Source organism: Hemitrygon akajei, chromosome 3 (assembly GCF_048418815.1).
Source record: "Hemitrygon akajei chromosome 3, sHemAka1.3, whole genome shotgun sequence".
In the NCBI taxonomy this organism is placed as follows: domain Eukaryota; kingdom Metazoa; phylum Chordata; class Chondrichthyes; order Myliobatiformes; family Dasyatidae; genus Hemitrygon; species Hemitrygon akajei.
The window spans coordinates 142,405,042-142,426,238 of record NC_133126.1 but is presented as its reverse complement, the minus strand read 5'-3'; the positions used below and the strand labels follow the sequence as shown (position 1 = coordinate 142,426,238).

Here is a 21,197-nt window from a genome sequence, read left to right as displayed (position 1 = left end):
GCAATACCTTATCTCCCGCTTAGGTAGCCCCCTAAGTTCTGCCAGTATTTTGTGTTTTTATTTATTTCCAGCATCTGCAGATTCACTCGTGTTGCCATAAAATAATGTCCCTCCAGCCTGAGGTAGCTCTTGGCAAAAAGCAATCCTGCCTGTCCCATCCCTGACTCTTTTTTGTTGGCCTGCAGTCCTTGTTTCCCTCAAGTATCTCTCTATCTTAGTCACTTTCAAAAGTGATGATTAAATCTTTCATTCAAGTATTTGGTCAGCATTCTTTAGTTATTGTTCATCTGGCCTTTTGTTGTTGACAAATGCTTAGTTTACAGCAGGAATTTGGATTGCCGTGGTAGCGTAGCAGTTAGCATGATGCTCAGAGTTCGGAGTTCAACTACAGTGCTGTCTGTAAGGAGATTGTACATTCTCCCTGTGACTGCATGGGTTTCCTCCTACAGTACAAAGTTGTAGGTTAGTAGGTTAATTAGTAAGTTGTCCAGTGATTAGGTTAGGGTTAATCGGCAGCTCATTGGGCGAGAAGGGCCTGTTCTATGCTATATCTCCAAATAAATAAAATAGATATGGTCAGTAGCTTAATGAAGAGTCTGTGTATCACTTGCTCCAAGAGTAATTTTAGCAAAGGAATTTCTGCACGGTTCTGTACTCTGATTTTTATAGTACAGCCATTTGAGATTGATAGATTTTCAGTGGATAAGGTTACCAAGGGACTTGGAGCAATGATCAAAAGAAGTTGAGTCAAAGTACTGATCATGCATGACCTAACTAGATGGTAGTACAGGCTTGAGGGCTGAACAGTTGATTCTCATTCCTATGTTGCTTTGCAAATAGATCAATATGGTATTTCTGTTGGTTCATTAATATCATATTGATTTATCTAAATGTACAGTTCAATGGAGAAACCATGGATAGAGCATTTCAGTCATATTTCTTTCTCAGGAAAAATTCTCGAGTATATAACCTTAAGCAACCTTATAGATTGCCTGTCTTTGTTCCAGGTGTATTCTGAATTTTGTGATAGCTGAATCTGGTCCACTATTACACAGTCTTTACACAATTGTAAAGATGATAGCATGCATAATGAGAATGAAAATTAGCAATAGCGGCAACTAGAAATTTCATTATTAGACAATATTTCCTTTTTATTGCTGAGGTGTAATTTTATTAAAAGTTGTACCACTTGCATTTTTAAGTCATTCTAATATATTCTGGGTATTTATTTCATTATCATGAGCTAAAATCTGTCAACAAATACCAGTGCTTACAATTACATTTAAGTATTTTTTAAAGCTGTAGAAAGCAATTGAACCTCTGTGATTAATCCGTAAAACTGTAGGTTAGCAAAGACCACCATAGTAATTTGACTAGCATGCAAATACTCATGGAAGCAAATTATTTTATAATCCAATGAATGGATTACAAATGGAGAAAGATTCATAATTACTACTCCAGAAGCAAAGTGTGTCATTTGAAGAATATTGGAAATTGGCAACATTTTGATAGATGTGTAGTTTACATATATTACTGAAGAATTCAGCAGAAAACGTCATTGGCTGCACTCTGCCATCACTCAAGGACTTGTACATATCCAGGACAGAATACTGTGGACACCAGCCACTGTGCAAACAGTGTTTTCCAAAAGCTCCCTTCTTGAAAGTACTACAGGGCTATTAAAACAAAAACTTCACACCATCTTAGAAGTTTCTTCCTTCAGGCTGTTAAGCTGATCAACCATTATAGAGTCTCCCCACCCCCTCTATCTATTACCCCTGTCACTGCATGCACTGTAAACACTTTAAACCACTTCTTACAATACTGTTTACACTGTAAATACATACTGGTACTGTAAATAAATGCACATTTGACTCTATATTTGTACTTTAACCTGTAACTTTTTTTTAATATAGTAATTCTTTATTCTTTATAATCGTTGAATGTTGTTACTTTTCTTGCATGTTGCAATCTGACCAACACACAACAGCAAATTCCTCATACATGTAAATGTATATGGTGAATAAAGGTGATACTTGACCCTTGATCCTTTATGTTGACAGAGTTCATAATCAATATTTGCTCCTTACTGTTAACTGTTCAGCTGTTTAAGTACAAATTTATATTTGCATTTGTTCTGTCATTTTAATATTGCCTAATATCTCAAATATTATTCTATAGTAATATTAATTTTATAAAATGCCATTCAAGTTGAGTACAATAGGACTTTGTAGATATAATTGAAATAAAGTTAATGGCACTTCAAACTTTGAAAGAAAATGAAGAACACATTTCCTGTGTTGACTGACATCAGCAAAATAATTTATATGATTAAAATATTGGAATGTCATAAAATTAACAAATAATATATTCATTTCAGCCATTAGTGAAAGCAGAAGTGAAAGAAAGGTTTTAAAGGTAATCAAATGGTGGCACCCAAACTAAGTATGTCACCTCTGAAATGAGCTTTCAGTCATGCTTGTCATGGGCCCAAGATTTGGAATGGCATCTGCCAATTAGAATCAGAATCAGGTTTATTATCATCAGCATGTTTGTTAACTTAGCAGCAGCAGTTCAATGTAATACATAATCTAGCACAGAAAAAAATAATAAAAATAAACAAGTAAATCAATTACATATATTGAATAGATTTTTTTTTAAAACATGCAAAAACAGAAATACTGTATATTTAAAAAAGTGAGGTAATGTCCAAAGATTCAATGTGCTTTTAGGAATACTCAGTTTATCTTTATACCCATTTTAAATCCAATTTACTGGTGTATATTTAGTTCGATATCTTTACTTTCGCCAAAAATTCCCTTTTGATATCTTGACCAAAATTTTGCAAAATTAGAAATACATTATGTGCATTACAGTTCCATCATCCAGCTTGATGTCACCTGCTTGTCAGCTTTGCCTGCCATGATTTTCCTTTCTGTGTTGGCTCTCAATTATTCTTTCTTCACCTAGATATTTAATGCTATTAATTTTAAACAACTCAGAGTTTTCCTGTTGTGATATGTTCATAGAACTAGATTATTAATCTTTGATTTTGGCTTATTTCTATTTGAATATGACTGTTGTATTGTTAAGATAGCCTTTGTACACTCCTCCATTCCCAATGCATTTTTAATTTTTTTTCTATTATTTCTTTCCCCACTTCTCTCAGGGTCCTTTACTGTAACTCATCCAATCCTAGTGCCTCATCCTCATTTGACTTAACTACTTTTCCTATAATTAATCATTTTAATCTCACTTTTATCAATTTTGTATATAAACCCTTCTTAACTGAAAGCATCTACTTCTGATTTTCCTCTACTAATTCAATATTGTGCTCCCTTAGGAGTAGCAGCAGCCCATGGTAATCCTAAATTAATGCAAAATTCCCCAGGAAAAACTCTTGTGGAGGGAAGCATGCCTAACGTTATTTTTTTTTTTAACATGAAGAAGTCAGAAATAAAAGCTGAATGTATCATTAAAGCAGTTTTTCTTTCTTTAATTCTTCTTTTAGCTTTCACCAGAGAAGTTATCCATTACAGTTGCTGTTTTAAGTCAAACACAGCAATTTGGTAATGCACTGTTCATAGACTTGGTCTTTATTTTCGTGCGTTGATGGTTAGGTAGTAACCATTGCTTACATTTATAAAAGACTGAACACCAGAAATAATGCAAAAGATTGTGTAGTCTTAAAAGAAGAACATATGTAGTAGCAATTGGCAGAATGCCCCATTGATCAGTCATTGACTGTCAATTATTTATTGCCTTAATTAATGACTTGGAGGAGGGAGCAAAGTGTATGGTATCCATATTTGCTACTAACAAAAGAATAGGTAGGAACCATGGTGGAATGAAAATATTCTGACTGTGCAACAGGGTGCAATTGAGATAGTTGGCAAAATCTTGGCAAATGGATTCTAATGTGGCAATGAATAGGCAGACTATTATCTAAATGAAGAGAGGCTGAAAGTGAGTGGAGTTAGAAGGATATGGGTGTATTCGAACATGCATGTAATTGAGAAGGCAAATAGCCTTTATTGTTTGGGGATTAGAGTTCAAATGAACGTTACATTGTACAGGATGTTGGTGAGGTTGCATCTGAAGTACGTTGTACATTTTTGGATCTGTTACTATAGAAAGGATACACTTGGACTGGAGGTAATACCAAAGAGGTTCACCAGGTTAATTCCTGGGGATGAGAGGGTTCCCAATGATGAATGGCTAAAATAAAGTTTAAATGTACACTTTGGAGTTTTGAAGAATGAGAGGTGATATTATGAAATATATATCCTTTCGGAGCAATTACAGGGAATATTTTGAGATGTTTCCACACTGGTGGATGTCACTCTAATGTGTGGATGTTTTTACAAGATAAGGGCAATAATTCTAAACTGAGATGTGGAGGAACTTTTTCATCAAAGTTGGTGACTGTCTGGAATTCTCTACCCTTGAACAGTTTGAGGCTGGATAATTAAAGGTATTCAAAGAGGAGGTTGATAAAGTTCTGAAGTATGGCAGATTGACAGATTTGAAGGGTCTGGGTAGAGATGGGGAGATGAAGCTTGATCTTAATGAATGGCAGGGAAGCTTGAGGGGCTGAGTGGCCAATGCTTTGCTACTGTTTCTTAGAATTTTCTTCTTTAATGTTGCTTTTAGCATTTAACCTGTAAGGTTTCTTCCTGGCTTTTGGTTCTTGGAACCATCACTCACTATGCTGCAGTAGTTCCTAAATCCTCTAATTGCTGTAAACTGAATACTGTAATAAAGAGATTGAATGTTAAGTAATTCTGAAGGTTATCTTATGATAGGAGAGTACTTTGTTTCATTTTCCCTTTAACAAAAATATCCTCAAAGGAACTAGGAGACAAAAGCTGCATATTTCAGGACTTAACTTTTTTTCTTTTTGCTATTCAAGTAGAGATAACAAACCTTTTGAAATAAATTATCTACATGACTGCTACAATAGTGGAGAGAAATTTCAAAACTTGGGCAATTTTTAATATCCAAAAGCCCAAGTTCAATATTTTGGTCTTTGTATACATGTTTATGAGTAGGGTCTGTGAAATACTTAGTTACCTTTTGCTATTTTTCTAGGTTTTTACATAGTTTATTAAGAGAATTGTTACTGCAGACATATCCTTGGAATGGGCATAAGGTTGTAGTTGAGAACTTGTATTTTCTGTGTATGATGTGACATGACAAAAATGTGCAAAGGAGAGTTATAAGATTTTTTCGGCACCGTTATTCAAATATAGCTTTAAGCCAAGACAATAAAAATGAAACTTCAATAGGCATTTTAAGTACACATTTATTTTCATAACAAACAAGAGAAGATCAGCAGAAGCTGGAGACACACGCAATATGCCAGAGCAACTCAGCAGGCCAGGCAGCATCTAAGAAAGGAGTGCAGTCGACATTTCAGGCCAAAACCCTTCAGTAGGACTTTATTTTCATAACTTATTTTGGAGGTGAATTAGTGCATTTTCAAAATTGTATAAAGGCTGGAGAGGAGTATGGTTTGACACTACATTTGAAACAGAGAAACCTTGTCTCAAAGTAATGCTCATCAAGTTATGTAACTTTTGTAAAGAAGGTAATTCCTGGAAGTAAAGAATAAACCAGAAATCAAATAAATGATCAAAATACTTCAAACATTTTACTGAAGTGTTTACAACTAATGCACTTGTTAGTGTTCATAAAATAATGAGCAGAACTTGCTGTCAGGGTGAAGTCCTCCCTGCTTGATGTTGATCAATATGATAAGGTTGTGTTTTATGTTTTGCAGATATATCTTTGTTGCATTACCTGTTGATAATTACTGCCTTGCATCTAAGTAAAAAGATTCTGCATGGTAGTAGTATGACCTTGCACAAAGTAATGCTGGGGTGAGGGAAGAGGCTTGTATGCAAGCCTCCAAACCAGCGCAAGGTTGTGGTCCTCTTCGAGGACAAGTAGGCAGGGTGATTAAGAAAAGCATTTAGCATGCTGGCCTTCAACAGTCACGGTGCTGAATACTGGAGTTTAGACATTATTCTGCAGTTGTCTAGGTCATTGGTGAGGCTGCAGTTAGAGTACCATGTATTGGTTTTGTAACCCTATTATAGGAAAGAAATGGTTAACATGGAAAGAGTGCGGGAAAAAGTTATGGTGATGTTAGCAGGACTAGAGGATCAGAGTTATAGGAAGAGGTTGTCCAGGCTAGGTTTTCATTTCTTGGCACATAGAGGAATAAGGGGCAAATATAGAAATGTTTAAAATTATGAGTGGCATAGATAAGGTGGATGGTAGCAGTCTTTTCTTCAGGGTAGGAGAGTCCAAAGCTAGTAGGCATAAATCTAGGTCGACAGGTGAAAGATTAAAAAGGGACCTAAGGGACAACTTTTTCATGCAGAGAGTGCTGAGTATATAGAATGACTTGATAGAAGAAATAGTGCAATGGTATCATTTAAGAAGCACTTGGATGGGTACATGGAGGGCTGGAGCTTAGAGGGATAATGTTCGAATAAAGGAAGTAGGAACCAGCTGGGTGGGCACCATGCTCCACGTGGACTCTTGGAACTGAAGAGCCTGCATCTGCGTTGTATTACTCTATGATTCCATGAGAATAGCTGAAAGTCTTTCTCACTATACTAACAAGTTTGGATCTTAAAACCAGTTTTATAAAATGTCCATTAAGTAATATTCATATGAATTTTGAACTTAAAAAAGATTTAAATAATGTGTTGTGTGGATAGACCAGAACCTTATACGTTAAAATAATACTACATTGTTGCACATGATTGTGACTTACTAAATGATGGTCATTGGCATTGGTATTCCCAAGAAACACACCAAGTTGTTGTTGAGTATATGTAATCTTACCATCTATTTTTGCTTCAGAAGAAAGCCTATAAAAGGACTGTTGGTTAAATGGAACACCTATTTTGTCACACTGGTGCTAGAATTTCAGCTCTTATGTCCAATGTTGAATTCTGGAAAAATTATAATATTTATATTTTTCATAGTTCCCAAAATATTTCACTGCAACAAGACAACACAGATAAAATGGATAAAATAATGTCCTCATACACAATTAAACTCTCCCTGCATACTATTTAACTCTATGAGATCTAAATTTAATCTGTGTCTGGGTGGCAGAATTCATCACCATGATTGTCCAATTCCCTGGGCCCATTTTTTGTGCACATTTTAGTTTGATTCTAATGTCTACCTGCAAAACCAAGAGCAAAATTTACTTAGACATACAACCATTTCAAGTGAGTGGATCATGAAACGCTCAGATCTTGAAGCTCTAGACTTTGCCAAAGGTAGATGATATTCAAATACACTAAACCTGAACAAATTGGAAAAGTCAATGATTTTGACAGTGGAATAGATCAACACTAACAGATTCGGTAGTCACTGTAACACTTGAGTCTCCTTTTTGAAAAGAATTGCTGTTGGAGAAAGCCAACATAAAGCAGGATGAAAATGTCTTGGCTACTGCGCCAAGTGCTGAAAAGGCAGTTGAGTGGAAAAGCAAAGCGAGGAAGGCCAAGAATAATCTGGCAGACGACTGTAAAAAGAGCTTCAGGGGCCTAATAGCACTTGGGGATTGGCATCACAAACAGTCAAAGACAGAAGAGTCCATAAATAGCTGTTGCTGCTGCTAGGAAAGGATTCTTGCTTATGTTTTTACCTCTCTTGTCTTACCTCACACTCATGGGCCTTCCACTGTTTTGAGTAGTTCGTGGATTTTATCATGCGTATTGACTACGCTTGAAAAGAGCATGCAGACAAATTTTCTAGCTTGCAATTATAGAATATAAATAATTGAAAGCAGATGCTGCAATGCCTTTTCAGTCAGAATGTGTTAGTAGAAAACTAGTTATGTTGTCAAGAGTGTGTCTTGACAAGCAAGCGATTGAAGCAGCCATCACACCTGGTTCCATGGTTTGTTGCCAATAGAGTGAGGACACTCAATGCAGTTTTATTATAAAATACCTTGTTACCTCATACAGTAATTGTATTAAAGCATTAGCATGGCGTAGTAAAGGGTTTGAAATGAAAGAGAAGATTGAGTGCTTGGGTTGGCGGCTGGTTTGTAGGGTTGTTCACTGAGCCTGAGGGTTAGGTTGCAAATGTTTTATCTTCAGTTGAGGTGACATGATCGTTGCACAACCGAGTGTTGTTTCTACCAATGCTTCCGTTTATATTGGTCTGACTCATTGTTCTGATTGTTGGCTGAGGCGCTGGGCGCTAGTCTCCGTTGGGTCTCAGCCGACCGGGTAGCTGAGTGATCTCCGCTACTCTGCATTCCTGGTTATCAGTCATTGTGAGCTTTGGTTCCTTGGGTGCCCATGGCTCACCCCTTGGCCCTGATCACACAGATGCATAGGTTTGTGGAATGTGCCCAGTTCAATATGCTTGTTAATAGAGTCTTCGCTGAGAACCAAGCTACTAAAATTTCTCTTAATTTCTTGTTTTGTGATTCTGCCCAGATTTTTGTAGTTTCTCAGACGGAATTGTGCCCTTCTCTATCTTTGTATACTGAGATGAGTGACAGAGCATCTTATCTTCCTACAGCTAGCTGATGTTCATATCGTCTCGTGATAGTTTTCTCCCTGTCTGTCCTACATAGTGTTTGGGCCAGTCTCTGCATTGGATTTGGTATATTACATTTGGTCTCTCCATGTGGATTGTTGTATCTTTGAGCCTCAAGATGAGCATTCTGATGTTTGTGCATGGTTTATGAGCTACCATTATTATGTGTGGTTGGAGTAGTCTTGTCATTTAGGAAATGTTCTTGATGTATGGTGGAGTTAGCTTCTTTCTGGTCTGTTCAGTAAGAGTCAAAATGTTTTTCATCCAAACAAATTTTATTAAAGGAAAGAAAATAAATTGAAACATATCAACAATCATTTCTGGGTTATTTTCTATCTCGTGGAAAATTTGATTGGGAACTTCCCAGACTCATTGCACTTCCATGATATTTCTTGTACAAATTCCCTTTTGATTGGAGCCTAGCTATGAACATTAGTTCATACTGTGCTGAAAGAGATGATCAATTGTCACTTCCAGGGCAACAGGACAACATGCTTTCATTGTGCAGTGTGGACCTTGACTCTTTCACCTTTCTCTGGCCTTCACAACTCCTGTACCACTTCAACTCTCCCCTCCCACTACCACAACTCAATGGTCCAACCTGCTGATCACTCTGTTGCTCTACGGAGCCTAACTCAAATTCCCTCATCTCTCTGACCACAATCCCCATGCTGATGTTTCTAATTGTCTCGTGCTCCAATATTCCAAACTCTGATCTCCCAGTCCCAGCTGAGGCTTTTGACTCAAAGCAATCTCTTCTCCCTGATTTACAAATTAATAATAACAAGAGAAATCAAACTGACTTTGGTAAATCCTTCAAGGAATGGAAGTAATGTGGAAATAACTTTGCTGCCTACTTGTATCTTATTTCCTTAGGCCTGCAAATACTACAATTCCAACTGGTATATTGTGAGCTACAAAAATGAAGACTATTCAGGGGACCTGAAACATTTACCTCGGTAAGTGATTGCACTTTGATGAATGCGATTTAATTCTATTGGTTACTGTCGAAGTATATTGAGTGCCTTATTTTTATCCTAATATGGATGCAAATAAATGTTTGAAGATTAAGTTGCATAATTGCTATAGTAATGCCAGAAAAAGCTGATAGATTACAAACATGACAACAACAGATCTCTATTTTGTTTCCTTTAGAAGGTGAACATATCCCTATAGTATTTATTTGTGTTTCTAATATTCATTTTGATAACCCTGTATTTGAAAGTAATTCATCAGGAAACTTGCAGTGATTGTGTGGCATGAGTGAAAAATAAAAACTCTTCCACATTCTTTGCAGGATGTCCATAAGTGTTTTCCTGCCATTGAAGTGACAAATCTGACAGCCAGCCAATCTGTGCATAGCCAGCCTGTACATACAGAATATGTGTTTAAAAAAAAATCCATGATAGCATTATTAATTGAGAGACATACAGTATATCAGTCAGAAAAATCTTTGAATCTGTGTAATTCTTGGCAGTAACAGCACAGAATTTTTAGGGAGTAAGTGACAGCTATCTTCGGAATGATTTGACAGCTACCTTATTGTCAAAAAATTCTGAAATTATTAAAATCGAATCACATACTTAATATTTTAAAAATATAAACAAATGCATACATAAAACTAAAGAAATTTAGATTAGATTGTGAGGACACTCAGTCCTCATTTATTGTCATTTAGTAATGCATGCATTAAGAAATGATAAAATGCTCCTCCAGTATGATATCACAAAACACAAGACAGACCAAGACTAACTTACAAAAACCACATAATTATAACATATAGTTACAACAGTGCAAAGCAATGCCGTAATTTGATACGGGTAGACCATGGACACGGTAAAAGAAAGTCTCAAAGTCCTCGACAGCCCATCATCTCACGTAGACGGTAGAAGGAAGAAAAACTCTTCCTGCCATGAACCTCCAGCGCCACAAAGCTTCCCGATGCAGCCTCTGGAAGCATCCGACCACAGCCAACTCTGAGTCCGTCCGAAAAACTTCGAGCCTCCGACCAGCCCTCCGACATCGAGCACCATCTCTGCCGAGCGCTTCGACCTTGGCCCCGGCCACCAAGCAACAGGCAAAGCCAAGGATTTGGAGCCTTCCTCTCCGGAGATTTCTCGATCGCACAGTAGCAGCAGATGTTCCTCCATGCTTCTCTCGTCCGTCCCCATCAAATCAGGATTGTGCACGGCCCCTACTTACAGATAACAGATATTCATTCCTGGAGTGGCCGTGCGCACTGCTGTCACGCCGTCATTTTCTCATCATCTTAGTTTATTCAAAAATGCAAATGAACTAATATGTAACTTCTCTTTTGCCATAACCAGTCCCCTCTATAGAAGTAAACATGAGGAAATCGGAAGATGCTGGAAATTCAAGCAACACACACAAAATGCTGGTGGAACGCAGCAGGCTTGTGTGTGTTCCTTCTATAGAAGTGATTGAGTTCATGGTCCTTGGCCAGATCTCCTCAAAGACCGATTCATCAGGTAGACCCACAGCATAGCTGCAGGATCATTGCAGGAAGTTTTCAGTCTGCCACTGGACTCTACATTCAGCAATTCCACATTTATGTTCATTTCCATTAGAACCCTGAAAATCTTAACCCATAAGGAAACTCCCATTGTGAAGTTCCACATTAATGCTACTGGATCTTTCCCATCCAAAGGAGAATCCTGATGAGGCTTAAAGATAATGACAGAGTATTTCTGATGGTATAGCATTGCCTCAGTACTGCACTGAAATGCCAGCCTGGAATGGTGTATTTTTGGGTAGGACATGGAGTCAGGACCTATTTGCAGTCAGTTGAAAATTGGAGTTTCACTCCACTTCTAATTATTGATTGATACATGTCAGTCAAGTAATTGTGCTATTATTTGAATGTCAATAGTTCTAAAAGGAATATGCGAAATAAGAAGTCAATTATGTGAATAAGGGCACACAAGAATAATATAATTATAAAGTTTGCAATTTAAGAACTGTAAAAATGTTTTTAATACCCTTTTAAACAAACCAGCAAGATAATCAGAAATGTTCTTTTTTCAAGAAAACAGTTTAGGCCAGAGAAACTGCCTTCACATTCATTTGAGATTGATCACGATGATGTTGAAAAAGATGAGGTAGGTGTTTGTGAGGAGACTTGTGAAATTGTTTTGTGTTGTGTTATCTACGTATGTTAATATATTCTCTGCCTTTATCATAACAACTGTTAAAATAGTCACATCTGGGGTTGTAATACCACCGTTTTCCTTCCACTTCTGTGAGTGTAGATTCAATCAAATCTGACATTTGCATTACATTCATCACCAAAGAGACTAAACTGATAAACAAGTTGGGCTTCAGCACTTAACTACCTGCCATTAAAATGGATAAACTGACAAAGCTTTGGGAAGGACGAAAGGAATGAGAATTTATTGTACTCATTTCAGCTATGAGTTGAATTCAAATCCTACCAACCTATTTCTAAAGGCAATCTATCCAAATTTAATTCTTGATAGATAATAAAACATCAGCAGTAATTTTAGTTCTGATCCATTGGAGCATAGGACTGCTCACATGAAGGTTTTTTGTCTAATTTTTAAAATTGTGCTGTTTACCAGATTCCACCCTCTCCACTTCTTTGCCCCATTCCCCCACTTTTCAGACTCTGAATAGTGAGGCTTTCTGATGCTTAAGTTACAGAAATCTACTTTTCAGTTGACTTACTTCAAACTGTATTGAGTCAGGAGGTAACTGCCTCAAGAGGCTTTGTTGAGAAAGAAGACCATATATGAATGTACAATTTAAGTGCACTATTAATACATTGCTACTTTCATGTTTTATAGGATACTACATCTCTATCTTCCTCGAAGGGAGGAGGTGGTGGAGGAGGAGGAATGGGAGTTTACAAGTCTGGCTGGCTTCACAAAGGAAACTTTAATAGTACTGTGAACAACAGCATTACTGTCCGAGTAAGTTGTACTTTCCTTAACTGATTTTATTCACACAGCAGGATTTGTTTTAGATTTCACAATGTGGAACTGTTTCAAGTATTGAGAACACGAGAGAACTGAGCAAAACATTGTGTTCAGCATCATTAGTTTGCAAACATTGCCTCATTGAGAAGCTTAGGAAATACTGCAATAGTATTTTAATTATCGATATTGTATCACTGTGTTTCCCTTTGAGACAGAGTTGCTGAAACTCTTAAGCTAGAACATGTTCACTTGACAGCTATCCATTTGCTCAGGTAACAATCGTGACGTATATTTAATTTCACTATGAATGTTCTATCTCCTTTTGCAGTCCTTTAAGAGGCGATACTTCCAACTAACACAGTTATCAGATAACTCTTACATAATGAATTTTTACAAAGATGAGAAAATTTCCAAAGAGCCAAAGGGTTGTATTTTTCTGGATTCCTGTACTGGTGTTCTGCAGGTAAGAAGAGATGATAAACCTGTTTTACTATTTGCAAAAATCAAAGATCTAGGAAGCATAGCAATATTGCAGAGATTAAAATCCTGAGCTAGTGCTTTTAAAATTTGTAACTGTTTATTAATATCTTCACAAATGTTTATTACCCATTCAAATAAACCAATTGTAGCTGCAAAGAACTATGTGATGCTGATAATTCTGGTAGTCTGTAAACCTAAAGGTGCATTAATTTCTTATGTGGCCTGGTGTCAATTTTTGTTTGATTACAATCCTAAGAAATGTCTTGGGATATTTTACAAATTTAAAGGCAATGTATAAACATTGTTTATTTAAGTCACATGGTGTAATATTTTGTGACAAGGTTAACCAGAGCAACATAAACCATAGAAAGACTTCTGTGTGCCATGTCATTTTTCTTCAAAAATTACAAACTCTTGACTACCTTGACCACCCTGCCGTCACTTGCTGTGAAGTCTGTATCACTCATTGAGACAGGTGGTGATTATTCCATGAGGCAGAATGTGCCTCTTAACTCGACCCACAAAAAACTCATAGCTTACCTACTGGTAAAATTTAGTTTTTTTTAACTTGCTCTACCACTTACTGGTTATAGCAAACATCATAGACTACCTCTATGTTATCTATTCCTTATTACGTCACGAGTCTCTCGCCCATTCATTAAACATTACGAAGTCACTGTCTGTTCAATATCTTCTACTTCCTGTTTACCTCATCTGAATTTCCTGTCCTCAGCCTGCCCACCATTTCCTCTTGCGCATTTCACAGCTTTTTCTCAACATTTTCTCAGTTTCTTCCACTCTGCTCACGTACTATTACCTCTTGCTTCAATTGTTGTACATTCACTATTCCAGGTATCGCTCAGTAGTTCTGGAGGGAAAAACAAAATTAATGTTTTAGGTTGATGGTTGTTCTGCAGAACCAGGAAACATGCTTTAAATTGCAGACCGGTAGAAGAGGTGGAGAGAGTAAAGGTCAGAGACTGAATGGTGATTGGGTGAGAGAGGTGGTGCAGTGGATGTATCTGGAGGAGGTGTAGCTGGAAGGTAATTAATAAGAATGGAGAAGGGCAAGGAAGGAAACATAAGCAATGCTGGAGATTAACTAACTTCCCTTTCTAGAAATCTGAAATAAGGTCAATGCAGCAAATACACAACCGGCAAAATCTGTGGGGAGAGAGAGAGAGATATAGAATTAATGTAACCGGTTGGTGATCTTTTCACAGAGCTGACAAATTCTGACACAGCGGATTGTGATTAAAATTATTAAATTCTATTTTAATTCCTGGGAGGCTGTAATGTGCCTGTGTAGATGAGATTATATCCCTTGACATTCACCGGGCTTTATCAGAAAAAGATAATGTGTTAAAGGAAAAGAGTTTAGAGCCTTAGTGAGATAAAGATTGAAAGTGACAGACAGCTGCAAACTCAGAGCTGCTCTTTGAATAAATGGAGGTGTTTTTTTTTCGCTGAGCAGCCACCCAAACTGTCCAGCTTCTCCAATGTAGGGTAGACCACATCATGAGCATCAAATGAAGTGTACTCAGTTGGAAGAGGCACATATGAATTGCTGCTTCATATGGACAGAGTGTATGGATCTTTAGATGGTAGGAAATTAAGAGAGTACTGCCACTATTCTGAACTGATTTCTTGACCTACAGACTTATGTACTTTCAAGGGCTGTTTGCAAGTCACATTCTCAGTATTTTTTATTATTAGTTGCACAGTTTGTCTTCTTCGGCACTTTGGCTTTTTGTCAGTTTTTGTTTATGTAAAGTTTTTCATAAATTCTATTGTATTTCTTTTTTATCCAGTAAATTTCTGCAAGAAAATTGATCTCAAGGTAGCATAAACATATTTTGATAATAAATTTACTTTGAACTTTGAGAAAAGAGAAGGTGGAAACGTGAACCTTGGATTCATGAAGAGCGTGCTGAAAGAAGTGAAGAAGAGGAAGTGCTTCGGTAGTGCCTTTACTCTGAAAGTGGCAGATAGAGCAGAGAATATGGAAATGATAGAAGACGAGAATGAAGGGAATCCTATCCTTCCTTTGGGTGGGAGGAATGTAGGAAATAGAAATGAGAATTCTGTTAACTGTGGTGTGGAGGAAGGCATGGTTAAGAAAGATGGAATACACTTAGGAAAGAGTGATGAGGAACATAAGGACTAGGAGCAGAAGTAGGCCATCAGGCCCATTGATCCTGCTCTGCCATTCAATAAGATCATGGCTGATCTGGCCATGGACTCATCTTCACCTACCTGCCTTTTCCTCATAACCCTTAATTCCTTTACTATGCAAAAATATATCCAACCTTGTCTTAAGTATATTTACTGAGGTAGCATCCATTGTTTCATTGGGCAGAAAATTCCACAGATTCACCACTCTCTGGGAAAAGCAGTTCCTCCTCATCTCCATCTTAAATCTACTCCCCAAAATCTTGAGGCTATGTCCCCTTGTTCTAGTCTCACATACCAGTGGAAACAACTTCCCTGCCTGTATCTTATCTATCCCCTTTACAATTTTATATGTTTCTGTAGATAGATAGATAGATAGATAGATACTTTATTCATCCCCATGGGGAAATTCAACTTTTTTTCCAATGTCCCATACACTTGTTATAGCAAAACTAATTACATACAATACTTAACTCAGTAAAAAATATGATATGCATCTAAATCACTATCTCAAAAAGCATTAATAATAGCTTTTAAAAAGTTCTTAAGTCCTGGCGGTAGAATTGTAAAGCCTAATGGCATTGGGGAGTATTGACCTCTTCATCCTGTCTGAGGAGCATTGCATCGATAGTAACCTGTCGCTGAAACTGCTTCTCTGTCTGTAAGTTCTCCTCTCACTCTTATGAATTCCAGCAAGTACAAAACCAGGCAACTCAATCTCGCTACATAGTCTAAACCCCCTAATCTCTGGAATCCTCTGCACTGCCTCCAAAGCCAGTATGTCCTTCTTCAAGTAAGAAGACCAGAACTGCACGCAGTATTCCAGGTGCAGCCTCACCAGTACCCTATACAGTTGCAGCATATCCTCCCCGCTCTTAAGTTCAATCTCTCTAGCAACGAAGGCCAACATTCCATTTGCTTTCTTGATAGCCTGCTGCACCTACAAACCAAACATTTGTGTTTCAAGTACTCCCAAGTCCCTCTGCATGGCAGCATGCTGCATTTAAATAATAAACTGCTCTTTCAATTTTCCTTCCAAAGTGGATGACCTCGCATTTACCTCCATCTGCCAGACCCTTGCCAACTCACTTGTGTATGTGCGCCCTTAACTCCTGGTGGAGTCGTCGGGGCTTTTTCAAGACACCGATCTTTTTTGGTGATTGCTCATCGCGTCGTGTCTTGGGCATCTGAAACCTGGCGGAGCCCATCCCTCTCCGGGTTTTTTTTTTTAGCTCAACTCTCATCCCAGGCACCGATGGAGAGTGTGCAAGGGAGCCAGCCGGATTTGAACCCGGGACCTCTCGCCCTGAAGTCCAGCACTGATGCCACTACGCCACCAGCCGGCATGCCCACTCACTTAATCTATCTATATTTCTCTTAGTAGACACTTAGTATCTTCTGCACAATTTGTTTTTCCACTCAGTTTAGTGTCATCGGCAAACTTAGATACACTACATTCGGTCCCCTCTTCCAAATCGCTAATGTATATCGTGAACAGTTAAGGGCCCAGTACTGACCCCTGCAGCACACCACTCACCACAGATTGCCAACCTGCTTTCTATTGGTTAACCAATTCTCTATCCATGCTAATACATCACCCTCAACTCTATGCATCCTATCTTATGGATGAGTCTTTTTTTGTGGCACCTTATCAAACACCTTTTGGAAATCCAAGTAAATAATGTCCATCTGTTTCCCTCTATCCACTGCACTCATTATATCCTCAAAGTACTCCAGTAAGTTTGTCGAACAGGACCTGCCTTTGCTGAAACCATGCTGTGTCTGCCTGATGGATCCATTTCTTTCCAGATGCCACACTACTTCTTCTTTAATGATAGCTTCAAGCATTTTCCCAACTACAGATGTTAAACCAACTGGCCTATAGTTACCTGCCTTTTGCCTATATCCTTTTTGAACAGTGGTGTGACTTTTGCCATCTTCCAATTCACCGGGACCTGCCCAGAGTCCAGAGAATTTTGGTAAATGATCACCAAAGCCTCTGCTGTAACTTCTGCCATTTTTTAAATTACCCTGGGATGCATTCCATCAGGACCAAGGGACTTAACTATCTTCAGGCCCTACCTCTCAGCAGTACTATTGTATTATACTATTATACTATTGTATCAAGTTCCTCACCTCCCATCACATCCATAACATCTCTCTTTGGCATGCTAGATGTGTCCTCCACAAAATAGCCATTCAAAGCCTCGGCTATTTCCTTATCACCCAATATCAATTTCTCCCTTCTCATTCTCCAAGGGACATACATTCACTTTAGCCACCTTTTCTGCTTTATATGATTATAAAAACTTTTACTATCCATTTTTATATATTGTGCTAGTTTATTTTCATAATCTGGCTTCCCTTTCTTTATTACTCACTTTATCGTCCTTTGTTGCTTTTTAAAGTTTTCCCAATCTTCCAGTTTCCCACTACTCTTGGCAACTTTGTATACATGAGCTTTTAGTTTGATGCCTTCTTTTATTTCCTTAGTTTTCCAAGACTGGCTCACCCCACCCTTACTGTCCTGGCTTTTAACTTTTGTTGAGCACAGTGAAAAATCTCTTTGAAAGTCTTCCACTGTTCCTCAACTGTCCCATCATATAGCCTGTGTTTCCAGTCTACACTAGTCAAATCCTCCCTCATCCCATTGTAGTCTCCATTGTTTAAGCATCATACACTGGTTTTATATTGAACTATTACTCCCTACATTTGTATGAGAAATTCAATCATACTGTGATCGCTTTTTCCAAGAGGATCCCTAACTACAAGATCACTAATTTTACCTGCCTCATTGCACAGGACCAGATCTAAGATAGCACATTCCCTTGTAGGTTCAGTAACATGCTGTTCCAGAAAAACATCACAGATGCATTCTATGAAGTCCTCCTCAAGACTGCCTGAACCAACTTGATTCACTCAATCTATGTGCAAGTTAAAGTCCCCCATCGTTGTCAGAACAGATATCTCAGAAACAGAAACTAAGAGATTAGAGTGGAGTCCTTATAAGTAACCAGCTAGAAGGAGGTGTATCAACATAGCTGTGAGAGTCTCTGAAATTGGTTGTTAAACCATTGGTTTAAAACAGGAGTTCCCAATCTGGGTCCACGGACCCCTTGGTTAATGGTAGAGGTCCATGGCATAAAAAAGGTTGGGAACCCCTGGTTTAGAAGAACATAGAGAAGTTCAATACAAGGAGAAAGGAAGAGTTATAGATACGAGATAGTGAAAGTAATGTGCAAGTTAGCAGCTTAGATGATGAAACTTTCAAGTGTGCAGGAGAGGAAGAAGCATTATCAATGCAGTAATTAATGTATCAGAAAATGAGATGTGGGAGGGTACCTGAAATAAAGATTGTTCCTCAAATCCCATAAAATGATCTTTGTACTGTACTGTAGTTCAGTCCTATATAGGTTCCCAAAGCAGCATCTCTGATTTGGAAGAAGGGAATAAAGTTAAAGAAAAACTGAAAGAATATGAGAAGGAGTTAGGCCAACCAATGACAAGTTCTCTATTTTACATTGACCAACACTCTTAATGCAATAAGATCAGTTAGTTAAACCAGAGAAAAAGTACATTAGTTTGAGGTGCACACGTGATTCCTGCAACCTTACATCAACTGCTTCTGTGAGAAACCTTCATTCACATTACTTAATTTGTTTTATCTGGTGGATATCTATCAATATTTCAATAACATCATAGGTAATATTGCAAAAGAAATGTGTAGATTAGGTATAAAATCCCTTCCATTCTAGCTCAAAGTCCATTCAATGCTCGAAAAAAGCACAACAAAGACTGATAGAGGTTAAAAGTTATGAGGTTATACTGAAGAAAAAATGGATTTATATGGCTAAATCTGTTGGTTCCAACCAGAGGGTAATAGTTGACACTTTTGAATTGTTATTTCAGGAGTGTAGGGATGATTTTATTTTGCTGATTAATCTGGGCATAGAATGATGTCAGCAAAGTGTAAAAGCATAATAAATTTCCATTAGGAAATAGAAAGCTGTACTTAATGCAGCTTTGCTTTTACCTCTGCATTGTGGTTTAAGTGAGTAATGTATGACAGTTATATAAAGGCCTCCCAACAGTAGCTGGGATGTAGGCCACAGATTGCAAAAGGAAACAGAAATGGCGTGTCAAAGGGGCAATGTTAAGATTTCAGGGGAGCTTTGAACATGCAGGCCAATTGGGAAAACCAGGTTGGTCAAGGATCTCAAGAGAGCAAGTTTGTTCAAGGCTTACAAGATGGCTTTTTAGAACAGTTTGTCATTGAGCCTATTAGAGGATCAGCTATATTGGTTTGGGTGCTATGTAATGAACCTATGGTGATTACGGAACTTAAGGAGGCAGTGATCACAATATGATTGAGTTTAACTTGAAATTTGATAGGGAGAAAATAAAGTCTGATGTAGCAGTATTTCAGTGGAGTAAAGTAAATCACAGTGATATGAGAGAGGGGTTGGCCAAAGTAAATTGGAAGGAGCTTCTGGCAGGGATGTCTGCAAAGCAGCAACGGTGTGAGCTTCTGGGAAAAATGAGGAAGCTGCAGCATAGATGTATTCCAAAAAATGAGGAAATACTCAAATGGCAAAATAGTACAACCATGGCTGACAAGGGAAGTCAAAGCTAATGTAAAAGAAAATGAGAGGGCATACAACAATGCAAAAATTAGTGGTAAGACAGAGGATTAGGAAGCTTTTAAAAACTTACAGAGAGCAACTGAAAGAGTCATTAGAAGGGAAAAGATGAAATATGAAAGCAAGCTAGTAAACAATATCAATGTGAACAGTAAAATAGTAAAAGCTTTTTCAAGTATTTAAAAAATAAGAGAGAGATGAGTAGTAAGAAGATTACAAGTAGGAGAGATAAAGGGAATGTAGTGGATGTTGCATATTTGGACTTTCAGAAGGCCTTTGACAAGGAGTCACACATGAGACTGCCTATCAAGTTAAGAGCCCATGGTATTACAGGAAAGATACTGGCATAGTTAGAGCATTGGCTGATTGGTAGGAGGCAGTGAATGGGAATATAAATTTCCTTTTCTGGTTGACTACCAGAGACTAGTAGTGTTCCATAGGAGTCGGTGTTGGGACAGCTTCTTTTTATGCTGTAGATCAATGATTTAGATGGTGGAATAGATATCTTTGTTGCCAGTTTTAGAGATGATATGAAGATTGGTGGAAGGGCAGGTAGTGTTGAGGTAACTGTAGGCTGCAGAAGGACTTAGACAGATTAGGAGAATGAGCAAGAAAGTGGCAAATGAAATACAATGTTGGAAAATGCATAGTCATGCACTTTGGTAGAAGCAATAAATGTGTAGACTGGTTCCTAAATGGAGAAAAAATCCAAAAATCTGAGATACAAAGGAACTTGGGAGCCCTTGTGCAGAGCACCCTAAACGTTAACTTGCAGGTAGAGTTGGTGGTGAGGAAGGCAAATGCAATATTAGCATTCATTTCAAGAGCTCTAGAATACAGGAACAGGGATGTTATAAGGCACTGGTGAGGCCTCACCTTGAGTATTGTGAACAATTCTGGACCCCTCATCTAAGAAAAGATGTATTAGCATTGGAGAGGGTTCAGAGGAGGTTCACAAGGATGATACTGAGAATTGAAGGGTTATAATACAAGAAACGCTTGATAGCTCTGAGACTGTACTCGCTGGAATTTAGAAGGATGAGGGGGGGATCTTTATGAAACCTTTTGAATGTTGAAAGGCCTAGACAGAGCAGATGTTTCCCATGGTGGGGGAGTATAGGACAAGAGGGCACAGCCTCAGGATAAATGGGCATCCATTTAAAACAGAGATGTGGAGAAATTTCTTTAGCGAAAAGGCGGTGAATTTGTGGAATTTATTACCACAAGCAGCTGTGGAGGCCAGGTTGATGAGTGTATTTTAGACAGAGCTTGATAGGTTCTTGATTGGACATGGCATCAAAGGTTACATGGAGAAGGCCGTGGAGTGGGGCTGAGGAGGGGAGAAAAGGGTCAGCCATGATTGAATGGA

At 38.0% G+C, this 21,197-nt stretch overlaps 1 protein-coding gene across 4 annotated transcripts in view; it reads left to right on the top strand.

Annotated features, from left to right (window-relative positions):
* The window catches only part of dock10 (dedicator of cytokinesis 10), a 213,463-nt gene that overhangs the window by 81,240 nt on the left and 111,026 nt on the right, over positions 1-21,197 (top strand). For all 4 annotated transcript variants that reach the window (XM_073040973.1, XM_073040971.1, XM_073040972.1 and 1 more), the window contains exons 4-7: positions 9,457-9,539; positions 11,627-11,699; positions 12,405-12,530; positions 12,865-12,999. In XM_073040973.1, the coding sequence (XP_072897074.1) occupies positions 9,457-9,539; positions 11,627-11,699; positions 12,405-12,530; positions 12,865-12,999 (417 nt within the window). The remainder of the gene's footprint in view (positions 1-9,456; positions 9,540-11,626; positions 11,700-12,404; positions 12,531-12,864; positions 13,000-21,197) is intronic.